The 11,517-nt window shown below is 43.2% G+C and overlaps 1 protein-coding gene and 1 long non-coding RNA gene across 13 annotated transcripts in view; one reads left to right on the top strand and one right to left on the bottom strand.

Moving 5' to 3' along the window:
• The first annotated feature begins 1,248 nt into the window (after nucleotides 1-1,248).
• The window catches only part of EPAS1 (endothelial PAS domain protein 1), a 75,916-nt gene continuing 65,647 nt past the window's right edge, over nucleotides 1,249-11,517 (top strand). The window contains exon 1 of one of the 3 annotated variants that reach the window (XM_021544322.4): nucleotides 1,249-1,601. In XM_021544322.4, the coding sequence (XP_021399997.3) occupies nucleotides 1,576-1,601 (26 nt within the window). In that variant the 5' untranslated portion in view covers nucleotides 1,249-1,575. Of the gene's footprint in view, nucleotides 1,602-1,987; nucleotides 2,041-11,517 lie in introns of those variants that run through there. The other 2 variants (XM_085575922.1, XM_021544321.4) reach the window with 2 other exon arrangements.
• The window catches only part of LOC146768030 (uncharacterized), a 144,802-nt gene continuing 135,671 nt past the window's right edge, over nucleotides 2,387-11,517 (bottom strand). For all 10 annotated transcript variants that reach the window (XR_014953992.1, XR_014953993.1, XR_014953988.1 and 7 more), the window contains one exon: nucleotides 2,387-11,517. This exon is cut by the window's right edge. This is a non-coding gene — a long non-coding RNA (uncharacterized LOC146768030).

Below are 11,517 nucleotides of genomic sequence, written 5' to 3'. Positions count from 1 at the left end.
CAAGAAAAAAAACCCAACTGTTACCACATAATTAGGCTGTTGCTGTGTAAGCATGTGTAGCTCTTTTCAGACTTGAGAGCAGAATATGCAAATTCAAACCCAAATGCATTTCTTTAAACTTTCATACAATATAAAAGAAAAGGAAAACACCCTCTGACCCATTGTATACAAACGAGCCTCTGAAATGACATAGGGAAATGGCTCAAATTTGTATTAGCAAGAAATAAGTCCTGTTTGTCTCATGTTGCCTACAATACTTCCATTTTCTAGAAGAAAACCTTGTGGAGCCTAATACAAAGGTGTGCATTTGGTTCAAGATATAAAAATGTAGAGAACATGAGGATAAGCTGAAGTTTCTGCTATGCTGAAAGACAATATCAGGAAAATTTTTCATAATCCCTTGTCTAGGAAGGTTAGTGGCTTTGGTGTAAAATAAACAGAGCTCAAAGCAAGAGGGTTTTTTTTATTATTTACATTTATCTTAACTCCAGCAAGCTATAGCAGGTGCTAGCACGAGATGAGCTTCGGCGCTTCTTGCCACAGACTCGCTCCACCATGTGTCATCAACCACGAGTTTTAAAAGTGCCTGAATTGAAATATCCATTATGACACAGAAAATAAAATCGAAAAAACAGGGAGAGGAAGGAAGTCCCATCAGGGAGGTAAAAGAACAGCCCTTGCTTCCTTGCACATCCCTCTGCCCCCAGCCGCTGCCACACTCCCGCTCCTCCGTGTGCGAGCCGGGCCGAGGGCGGCCCCGCACGCCCGCGATGGCTCCGGGGCGTCGCTCCAAGCCCGCACCGTCCTTGTGGCTTTTATTTTCGTAATATTCCATTTATTTTTTCGACACCCATGCCTCGGGCTGAACGGGGGGCGCTCCAGGGGGCGAGTGCGGGGCAGCTCCCCGCTTGCCGGAGCAGCGCTCGGTGCCGGGGCAGCACCGCAGCTGCTCCGCGGCCGCCGGGCAGGTGTCGCGGCGGCCCTCGGACCGCACCGGCGGGGAGACACCACGGCGGGGAAAAAAAAAAAAAAAAAAAAAGTTTAATAACGAAAAACTTAAATAACTAAAAAATAAGCGGCGGAGGGGTGGGTGCCCGTGCGCGGGAGCCCCGCCGCAGCCGGAGCGGTCCGGCGGGGCGGAGCGGCCCCGCTGACCCCCGGCCGGGCCGGTGCCGGGGGCGGGGAGCCCGGGGCGCCCCGCGGGCCCCCATTGGCCGGCGCGGCGGCGCGGCGGGGCCGGGCCGTGCGGGCCGGGTCCCGGGCGGAGGGGCCGGCCCTGCCCCCGCGGCCGGCGGCTGCCCAAGGTTTAAAGTGAGAACTTTCTGCGGGCGGCGCCGAGCTGTACAGCCCCGCCGCCGCGTCGCTCCTGTCCCGCCGCAGCAGCCGCCGCTACCGCCGCCTCCCCCGGGCGGGCCGTACAATCCTCGGCAGTGTCCTGAGACTGTACGCCCGCCTCGGGGGCGACCCGGTCGAACCGGACCCCGCTCCTCGCCCGCGGAGCCCCGCGTCCCGCGGGCAGGTGCTGAGCGCGCCCCGGCCCGAGAGGCGGCGCAGGAGCCGGCAGCAGCCGCCGCGATGACAGCTGACAAGGAGAAGAAAAGGTGAGGGGCCGCGGGCGAGGCGCCGCGCTGCTCGGGCCGCTGCGTCCTCCTGCGGCCGCGGGACTCCCCGCGGGCGGGCGCCGAGGGGGCGCTGCCCGAGGGGGCACCGCCGGCGGGACGGGACGGCCTCGCCTCCCCCCGAGTGCGGCGGGACTGAGTTAGTTCGCCCAGCCCGGGCGGGGAGAGGGCCAGGGGCGCAGCGCGGCACCCCTTGCGGTAACCCGCGCTCCGTCTGGGCTGGGAGCGCTGCCCGGGGAGCTGCCCCCGCCGGGCGGCACCGCGGCCGGCAGCGCGCCCGGCCGCGGCCCGGGGAAAGCGGCCCCCGGCCGAGCCGGGCGGCGGGCAGGTGCACCTGGCAGGCAGGGCCAGCCAGCCGGTGTGCGGCCAACGTCATGTACGCCATGGCACGGCTTGGTACCAGCGAGGACAGAGGTAGTAGGTAACTGTTTTTCACTCGAGGACGGGGGTTTTGAAGGTAGCAGCACTCTTGGCAAAACGTGGTTTATAATCAAAGTCGCGTGGGTGAAACTGACAGGCTGTGTAAATATTTCGCCACCTCCTCGCTCCAGTCTGAGACGCTGGCCGCGGTGCATCTCCCGCGGTTCGCGGAGCTCCTCGGCTGCCAGCGGGTTTTCCCGGAGGGTCGAGAGCTCCAGGAGCGCCCAGCGCCTCGTTTGCTGCTGCCCTTCGAGAGGGATGTCAGGCTAGACATTCCCACACTGCCGGAGCGACCCTTCCAGCGGGAATCAAAGTAACGCACTGGTGGTTTTGTAGTTCATCGAAGAGTTGGTTCTTGAGAACAAACGTCAAAATAAAAGTCAGCGGTCCATAACACAGAAGTTACAGGTGGAGATTAAGAGAAGAATTATCTACTTATTGCTCCAAAGTTATAAACAATTCCTATGGATGAGAGAGGGCACGGGCATGGGGAAAACTAAGCAAGTGAATAAAGGTCTGTGAAATCCTGTGAAAGGATATGGATGCAGTCTGTTTCATACAGCAGGCAGTTACAAGGATCCGTTGATTATCGGCACAGGTTCTGGCTATAGATTCTCTATAGAGATGTGGATTATAGACTAAGAATTTTATGTTGCTAATTTGTCGTGCGTACTATCCAGTTGACCATGCAGTAAACTTTAAACCCTGGGTTTTTGTTTGTGTAATAGCTCCTTTTTTATTGAGTCACCCTATGACAATATAATAGGGGAGGTGTAGTGGTGTAAATCATTCCTTTTCCCTCTAGTTTTGTTTTCCTCAGTTTACTGGAAACTAAGGTTAAACAGTTAAACAGTTGCTTCAAGTGTATTTTGTTTTAGATAGAGTGAAGAGTAAAAATATACGTACATTTTGTGTCTTATGTTGTAAAAGTAAAAATTATTGTACAGTACAATGTAGTTAAAAATGTGTTAGTTTATGAAGCAAGAGGATGAAATAGTGTATATCTTGGAAATGCACTGCATTCATTGTATTACCTCTTTTTAATGGGGCACTCTTTAATCTCTTCAGTTTTAACCTCTTTCAAGCAGAGTAAGGGATTGAGCAGTGTCTAATCTTGCAGGACAGCAGACTGAAGTGGTTTGGGGAAATACTCTTCAGATACTACACAGGCTTCAGAGGACTGAAGTCTGAACCCTGATCCTGACTCTGTCACTGCTTTTGAATATTGTGACATTCAGTGACAATTTTTCTGTTTCTCTCAGAAGTAGGCTAATTGTTATCTGGTTCATGGGATTGTTGCGTAAAATAATGTTTGTGGAAGAATTGGGAGAGTGTCATATGAGGGACTTCAGATAGCTGGCTTGTGCCTCCCTGTCAGTGTGCTGTGGATATCCCCACTGAGGATGTACTCTATGTTGCTCGCTAAAACAAGATAGTTTTGCTTTCTTCATTTTCCTGTACTATTATAGAGTAGTTTTATTGCCTTGAGTTTGACAGTTAGTATATTGTTTGCTATATTTTCCGGAACAGAATAGATAAGACACAGCAGCCCAAATTGCGAATAGCATTTATAAATCACTTTCACGGAGAAAAGGTGGGGCGATGTTACCAGATTTCCAGGCAGCTCTGAAACTATGTTGAGGAGCAGTTCTCTTACTGTCAAACAGATGTTCTAAGTAGGATAATCTTCATTTAATAATGATTAATTTAATGGTCCGTTTAAGTTGAAGAACATCCTCAGGTCCTCATTTGAAGCTCTGTTTGCCAGCAGAAAAGAGCAGTTGCTTTATTTAGAACAAATGTTATGGCACTTTCAGTAGGCTGATTTCCCACCTTTAAAGTTAGTCCAAGATCCAGAGTTGAGATTAATATGATTGCTCTTTTGATTTAAAAAAATTATCTAGACAGTATTAGATCCTCTCTTAGAATGCCAGTAATTAGGAACTGGGAGAAGGAGAAATAAAAGGGCATAACACATTTTAGCAAATAGTAAAAGCAAAGGGAAAAGTGTCTGATCTGTACAGCTGTGCAGTACAATGACAAGTAGTAGGTAAGTCCCAATGTAATTAGAGTAGCCTGATACAATATCTTGTCGTGTTTTTTAGTGATTTTCAAGACAGTTATTTTGTTAGGACTGGCTGCTGTGTTAAATGAACATCTCTGGATAGACAGCAGTGTCTATTTGAGAAAAGTTTGAAACCAGGCTCAGGACAAGCCCCAAGTACCACTGAGAAGGATGCATTATTTGGCTTCACCTTTTCAGTTGTGTTGGTACTTGGGAATTCTGTGTTTGTTTTCCAGTTTTATGAAAAATAAACCAATTTTGCAGCTCAGGGTGTGCTAGTGGTCCCCATGTAATTGCACAATATATTTTGTGACCATAACCATATAACATTACAAAAATCCGTTTAACTTTTTCTGGCCCAGATAGTAAAGAAATGGGATTGCCCCCAGTTATTGTCTAGGTAATAGACTGCTTTCATTTACCCTTTTACTTTGGGCTTTATTTGATGTTGAGCCCCTCTAATGAGATGCTTTGTGCCTCAATTTTTGCTGACCTTTTCCTTCAGGAGAGTAGTTTTGCCAAGCTGAAGTCACTCTTGGCTGTTCCTCCTCAGGATGAGGAAACTGTCCTGATGGCACAGCTCTCCAGAGCTCAGGTAGTTAATTGCTTGTAATGGATATAATTTGGATGTCAGGAAATGTGAGCATTTGGATGTGCCAAGGTGTTAAACTGGAGATTTCAAGAAACATACAGTCTGTTTTGTTCTCCCCAGTACATTTTCTGTGTGTCACTACTTCCAGGTATGCTCCCTATTGCCTGTGCTGGTGGTGACCGATGATCTTGTCCATTCTCTTGCCAACTTGGGTTTGTTCTTACACTCTTTTAAACCTCACTTTATGTACTTTAGCTTATGGAGCTTTGAGCACTTTCCATTGCAGACTATTTCATACATTACCCAGCTTCATAAAAAAAAAGGTCAAGTTTTATTATTGCTCAACATCTCCTCATGCATAGCCCATGTATTTTATTTACTTCTCTTTGCTTGTGTTCACATCTGCCCTTGCAGTGCTTCTTATTTGTAGTTATCAAAAGGAAATGTGATCTCCTGAATTCCTGGTGAGAAATGTGTTGAAATTGGCTGTTTAGCACACGCTTATAGTGTGTTAACATTAAGCAATTCATATTTACGTTTCAGCACCACAAATTCAGGCACTTCATAGCTTGCAGGTCATCTTGAATGACCCTGGCCACTCACAGCCCTCCTACTTTGCTATTCCCCTTCTGTTTCTGTACTCACTGCCCCTTCTACTTTCTACAGATGGCTGGCTTTTCTACCAGAGGGTGGCCCAAGGGTACAGGCTCTGCCTTTGCCTGCAGTGACATGGAGCACAGGTTGGGCTGAGCTCTGGCTTGGTGACCTGGCCTGCTTGGGAACTCTCAACTTCTGCTGCCCACCTCCTGTGGTTTCATCTCGACAGAGCCAAAGTATTTCAGCTTGATGAAGACTGAATGCCTTTTGCTTGGGGATAGTGTGCAGTGTGAGTGCCTCCCAGTGTGTACCATCCTCCCAAAGTGATCTGAAGCATCTGAGGATCTGTGTTTCACTGGGATGCTTCAAGGGCTGCCTCTGCTTGTGTTACAGCAAGTTAAAAATCTGTCAGCCCTTCATAAACACAATCTTTGTGTCGTGTCCTTTTCTCTCTGCATCTCTGTCACATTTATCTTGTGTGGGTCATTAAGAATGTCTTGCATATTTGAGGTACTCTGTTAATTACCAGTTTTGTGTTTATGCTGCGAATTCGGGAGATCCATCATGAGTATCAAAAATGGATTTCTCTATATCTTGGTCTAATATTTTTTACTATGATGGATTCATAAATAGTATTTTTGTTTTCAGGTTCCAAGCAGGAGCTGCTGTTAGGTGTGGTGGGGGCAGAACTTTTCAAGCATTAAACTTTTTGCTGTTCTTAGGATAAATATTAGAGTAAGGAAATGAGCAATACAAAGGCAGATTGTATTTAAAACTAAATTAAATATGTGGAGTGGTTTTATTCTGCTAAAGCTATTTGTGAAATGCTATTGTGTTAATTACTCCAATATTCATCGTGACATGTATATCTTAATAGTTATAAATAGTTCTACTCCTAGTAGCTGGCACAAGGTTGACAGAACCCTTCTCTTAAATGAAGGGAAAGTGCAAGTGTGAATATTAAGCATCACACAGGTTTTCTCTTATTTATCATTCTTGTGCTCAATTTGTTTAAAAGGCAATATAATAAAGTAGTTATCTGGTGAGGATAAAACCCTAACTGCTTATATATTAAAAAAATAACTTATTTCTTACATTTACAGTGCTATTTTTCATGGAGACTCTTTCTGAAGTCTGTAAAATGGGAAATTATTTTATTATGCATTTGGAAAGTAGCTTAATAAAGTACAGTAAGCCAATTGGCAGATAAGTAAGTAGTGTTCCGAAGTAACTCACCTAATTATGCTCTTCTTCAGCTCAAATCTAATTATGATTTTGGTTCTTTCCTCTGTGACTTTATTTAGGTCTAGAAAATTTAGCTGAAACAAAATCTACCATAATAAATTTTGATTAAATTGGCGTATTTGGGCCTGAAAACAGTTAGACTTGTAATTTAATTTACTTGACTGTTATTACAAAGCATTTGGAGTTGGTTAACATCTCTATTATGCTTCTCTGTCCATTGCTTTATGTGACACAGAAGAGATTCAGTATTTCTTTTATAGAAAGTCATCAAATATTTTGCCAGACAAGAGGCAAAGTTGATTTAGTTGAATTTTTATGTCTGATCTTCAGTCAAAGAGGTGCCCTGGTCTTGACCCTTTCTCTGTGTGCTAATATGTGGAATCAGCAGTTTTCTTTGATTTAGGGGACTGTTTAGGGTGTTGCCTCCAAGACATTTGAAAAATTCAGAAACTTTACACATACGTCATGTTAGCCTATGGGTGGACGATTTATACTGGTTTGTTGCAGCTTTATAAACAAAATCTGTGCATTTGAGCAGGAGGAAAAACCACTTTTCTCTTTTGTTTGTGCTCTCAAGTAGGACAAAACCAGGATAATACAGCTCCTCAGTCGTTTTGATTACTAACGTAAATATGTTGAATCACCCCCCAAGTTACAAATGCTGCTTCATTCTGCTGTGTATGTATTTATGCACTGATTTGCTTTCAAACAAACAGTAAGTAGCATGTGTTTTAATCTCAGGTATTTGTGGAAAATCTGTAGAACCAAACTGACTCTTTGGTCAAAGAGATTTCAGCAGCATATTGTGTTTCCAACAAGAAACACCTCTCAAACTGCATCTTGCCTGTGCCTGGCTATTCTTCCAGTCCCTACTTCTCAAGTATGTCCCTAAATCCCAGTTCTGACCTGCATGAATGAAACCTCCAGGCCAGAATTTGGACAGTCTGTAAAGCAGGAATTTGATGGAGAGAATGAGTGGACTTTTATGGGATTTGGCTGGGATTCATTTGCTTGTGTTTTTCAGGTATATAAGAGAACAGGGATGAGTGCAGGGTCTTACACTGCTCTCTGTTGCCTGCCTCATTCTTTAAATCCTCCTTCCCCACAAACAAAGAAAGTAAAAAAAAAAAAACAAAAAAAACAAAAAAAAAAACTCCTGGTTGTTTTCACCTCCTTCTCCACAGCCCTGGCAGCTTTATATCTTTATATTTGGATATGTAATATTGTGTGCATTCAACTACTTGTCAACAATATTTTGACAATAACATTTTGGAGCTAGAAGAGTGTGATCAGTCTCTTTGTTTCAGGAAATTGTGTTATCTAAGGAAAAGCTAAAATTAGAAGTGATATGAGGAGTGTTGTGCATGGTGACTTTTTTTTGGGGTGTGGTTGGGTTTTGGGTTTATTTTTTGTTTAAACAGAGCATCTCTCCTAATGGATGAATCATGTGGGTGTAACTTATGGCACTTCATAGCAGGCAGTCTGAAGGTATATATGTAGTAAGGTTACTGGGGTCATTTAGAAATTATTTGCAACTACTGAAACGTGACTTTAATCTATTGTAAATATTTGTTACTCATTATCTAATATATCAAAATATATGCGGTCAAAGTTAGGCAAATGAATGTAAGATATCGAGTGCAAATTTTGAACAATGGGCTACCAAGTCCTGGAAAAGCTGCAGATGCATTTGGTGAATATTTTCTGTAAAAACAAATATTTTCTTGGAAAATAATTTTCCAAAGCACAAGGGAAACAAGAGCTAGTGTTCTAGTTTGAGCTAGACTAAAATGAAGGGATTGGGTCGAGAAATTGTCAAGACATATGGAGACTGGTGAAACATTATTCCTTTTTTCTTTGTCTTTCTTTTCTGGTGTTAGACTTAATTGGGTGTTTTTCCAGATCTTTACTGTACCAAAGTCTACGACACACATATATGTGTCTGATTTGGTGGCTTGACCTCAATCAGATTCCTGTCTTCCTTTCAGGAGAAATCTTCAGATTTATCTGCTAAACCAAAATATTGGCTCTTCCTTTTACATTATTTACAAGGCCCTCACTACTTAAAGCCTTGAATTCAAAACAGCCTCAGTCTTTCAATAACTGCAGTTGCTTAGACGAGTTACCAGGTCTGATGAAAATACTTAGTCCTCTTTGGCTTGAGTTAGGCAGGAAGTGTGACTTGGCAATGACAAAGGTCTTCTCTAGCTTTGGTTATGTGAACAGCTTTTTAAAGACTGTAGTATAATTGAAAGCATCGCAATGATGGCCCTCCATAACTCCTCACTGGCTCCTGACATGACAGACGAGAAAGTCAAAATATCGAAGAGATGAAAAGAGCATGTTTACAGAATTTCTAACTTGTTCTCAAAGGACTGATAATTTCAGAGCCATGTTCTTGAAAATCTGCCTGCATATGCTGAGAGATAGACATGTCTACCTTTTCCAGGAAAGCTATTGCTTTAAGTAGCAGATATTATTATATCTTGAAATATAGTCATCCCAGGTGATATCCACCTTTGGCCTAGTACATGTGTTGTCTTCATGGAGTCAGCTTCTGAGTCAATTATATATATATATATTATTTAATACACAGAAAGTGGTTTGCTGAATGGTTTCAATTTAAGAGCCCAGTCCAGTGGCCTGAATAAGTTGCATGAGATCTTAAAAATGTGCCCTACTCTTCTCTTCTTAAAAGAGAACACTGTTGCTCATTTGTTGTGGCAGAGGCCTTATGAACTTTTTTTAATCTGCATGGAAAAAAAATCATTAAGGGCTCATAATTTTGGTGCAAGCTTTCTGTTGGTGTTCAAAAATTACTGTATACTATTTTTCACTTAAGATATGCTCTTGTAAGATAAATATTTGCTTAGGTAATAAGCTGAAGCAAGTATGAAGAGGGGTGCTTATTAGGCAGCTTTTATAAAGGTGGTGGAAGTATGCTTTAAAGAACATTCCTTGTATTTTGTTTCACCCTTAGCATATCTAAGGTATTTACTGCCATAAAAAAGGTGCTTAAACTGCTTAAGCTCATGGTATCACAGCTGTAGTCATTTGCACTTGCATTTGTATGATAAACTACAAAGCAATCCTATTCGGCCATTGTGTTTGGGACATTCTCTGGCTGCTGTTGGTCTTCAGGCCCTGTCTGTTCATTCACAATTGTATCACCCTTTCTGCCAGTAAATTCTAGGTATTATTGGGTACTTATTGTCAAAATACTTCAAAGATCATTGAGACGTTAAGAAACCATCCCACTCCTTATTTCTACACTTGTAAATAGGGAATGTTGCTAGGAATGTTCCCAGCTTTTAGCTCTCTGTGCAATTTGTATCCAAAAGTCGTTGCAAATAGCAAAGTATCTTCTGAGATGATAAGCATTGTTGTTCCTGGTTAGATTTTTGTGTGGCATTATGATGAAATAACAAACTCATTAGCTGATGGCAATGACAGTGTCTTCAGACTCTTAGGTATTTATGATGAGTATTGACTTAAAGTTGATAGGAAGTTTGCTTAGAACAAAAATGCCTTTTGAGTGATCTGTGGAATGTCAGCGTCATACATGGATGTGTGAGGAGAAATTAAACATTAAATTGCTTTATCATGCCATGATTTCTTAGGCGGTATTTCTCTGGAATACAAATCCAGTGACAAGTTACAGCTATATTCCACTCCAGTTTCTTTTTTTTAAGGTCTCAGTTGCCTCCACTGTGTTTTATAGCCTGTGAGAGAAGATTGCAAACTGGTGAAAGTGCTTTTGGTATTTTCCTATAGTTTTTGCCAGATGATTCTTCTGGAAAAGCTTCATTTGTCTAATTCAGTGAAGGTGTAGAGCATTTGGGAAAGGGTAAGCATTTTGGAATAACCTCTGCATATTGCCTTCACCATATGGTTTTTGGAAGAGCAGCAAAGCTTTGCCTACTGCTGGTTTTTCCCTTTCCTCTGTCGCAAAGGAAAATCATGACAAATGTGGCTCTTGTTTTACTTCTTCCAGTAATCCCCATATTGATCTGGGAGACAGTTCCCGTTGTCCTGTAAGGTTGTCTTGCACATCAAAGAATGCAGAAAGTTGGAGTTTGCCAGTTTTTGCACATGGGAAGTCTGAATTTTGCTTGCAGAGCAGGAAACCAATGCCTCAAGACAGATAATTACACTTGGTCTTAACAAAATGGTGCTATTTATGCTTTCAAGGGAAGGTAGACATTTGGGGGTGTTGATCCCCTTTATTGCTTAATGCAGCACTTCTATGGGTGTGATTAGGTGGAAGATGTCACATTTCACTGAAGGAACATTGCTTGGTTCAGCTGTGGGTGGGCTGCCTTTGTGCTGCAGCTGTAAGATTATCTGTTTGTGTTAATAAATCTGGTTTTTTGGTTTTTTTTCCCTGTGAATGATTTGAAGGATGTGTTTATTTCCATTACTAATCAGAGGGACATTTTTATGGGAACATCCTTTCTGTGTTCAGGTTGTTTCAATGCTTCTACTGGCTTTTTTACGTAACAGCAAAGCCATATTTATGTTGCCAGTGATTCACAAAAGGGGACTATGCCGTTTGCTTAGGCATGTGCTGGCTTGAAAATGAAATAGAAGCAAGTGGAGATATCTTGAGGGAAACTTAATGCTGGTGTTTCGAAATAGCCATTATTTCCCATTTAAGAAAAACCAACCCCCCCCAACCCTACTTTGTTTGTCAGCTGCATGACTGGCCCAAACAAAGCCTCTCTGGCATGAGGACCTGGGCCAAAGCACAGTAAAGCTGAATAAAATAATGTTTTAGGTTCTGTCTCTTGAGCTTGTTCTCTCAGTAAAGCTGGCTGTGAAAGTAGCATCTAGTTGCTGACCTGGCTGCTGAGCAACAGCTTTAGCAAGTGGGGTCTGGCCTCTGCAGTTGCTTCTTCTGTCTCCTTTCCCCTTCACACCCTCTCTGAAAGCCCCTTGCTCAGCCTGGCTCTTTGTTCTGCAGAGTACTCAGGGCATTA

The sequence above is a fragment of the Lonchura striata genome, chromosome 3 (genome assembly GCF_050655825.1).
Source record: "Lonchura striata isolate lonStrDom1 chromosome 3, ASM5065582v1, whole genome shotgun sequence".
In the NCBI taxonomy this organism is placed as follows: Eukaryota; Metazoa; Chordata; class Aves; order Passeriformes; family Estrildidae; genus Lonchura; species Lonchura striata.
Note: the sequence above shows the minus strand (reverse complement) of the source record. Positions and strands in the feature narration are given on the sequence as shown.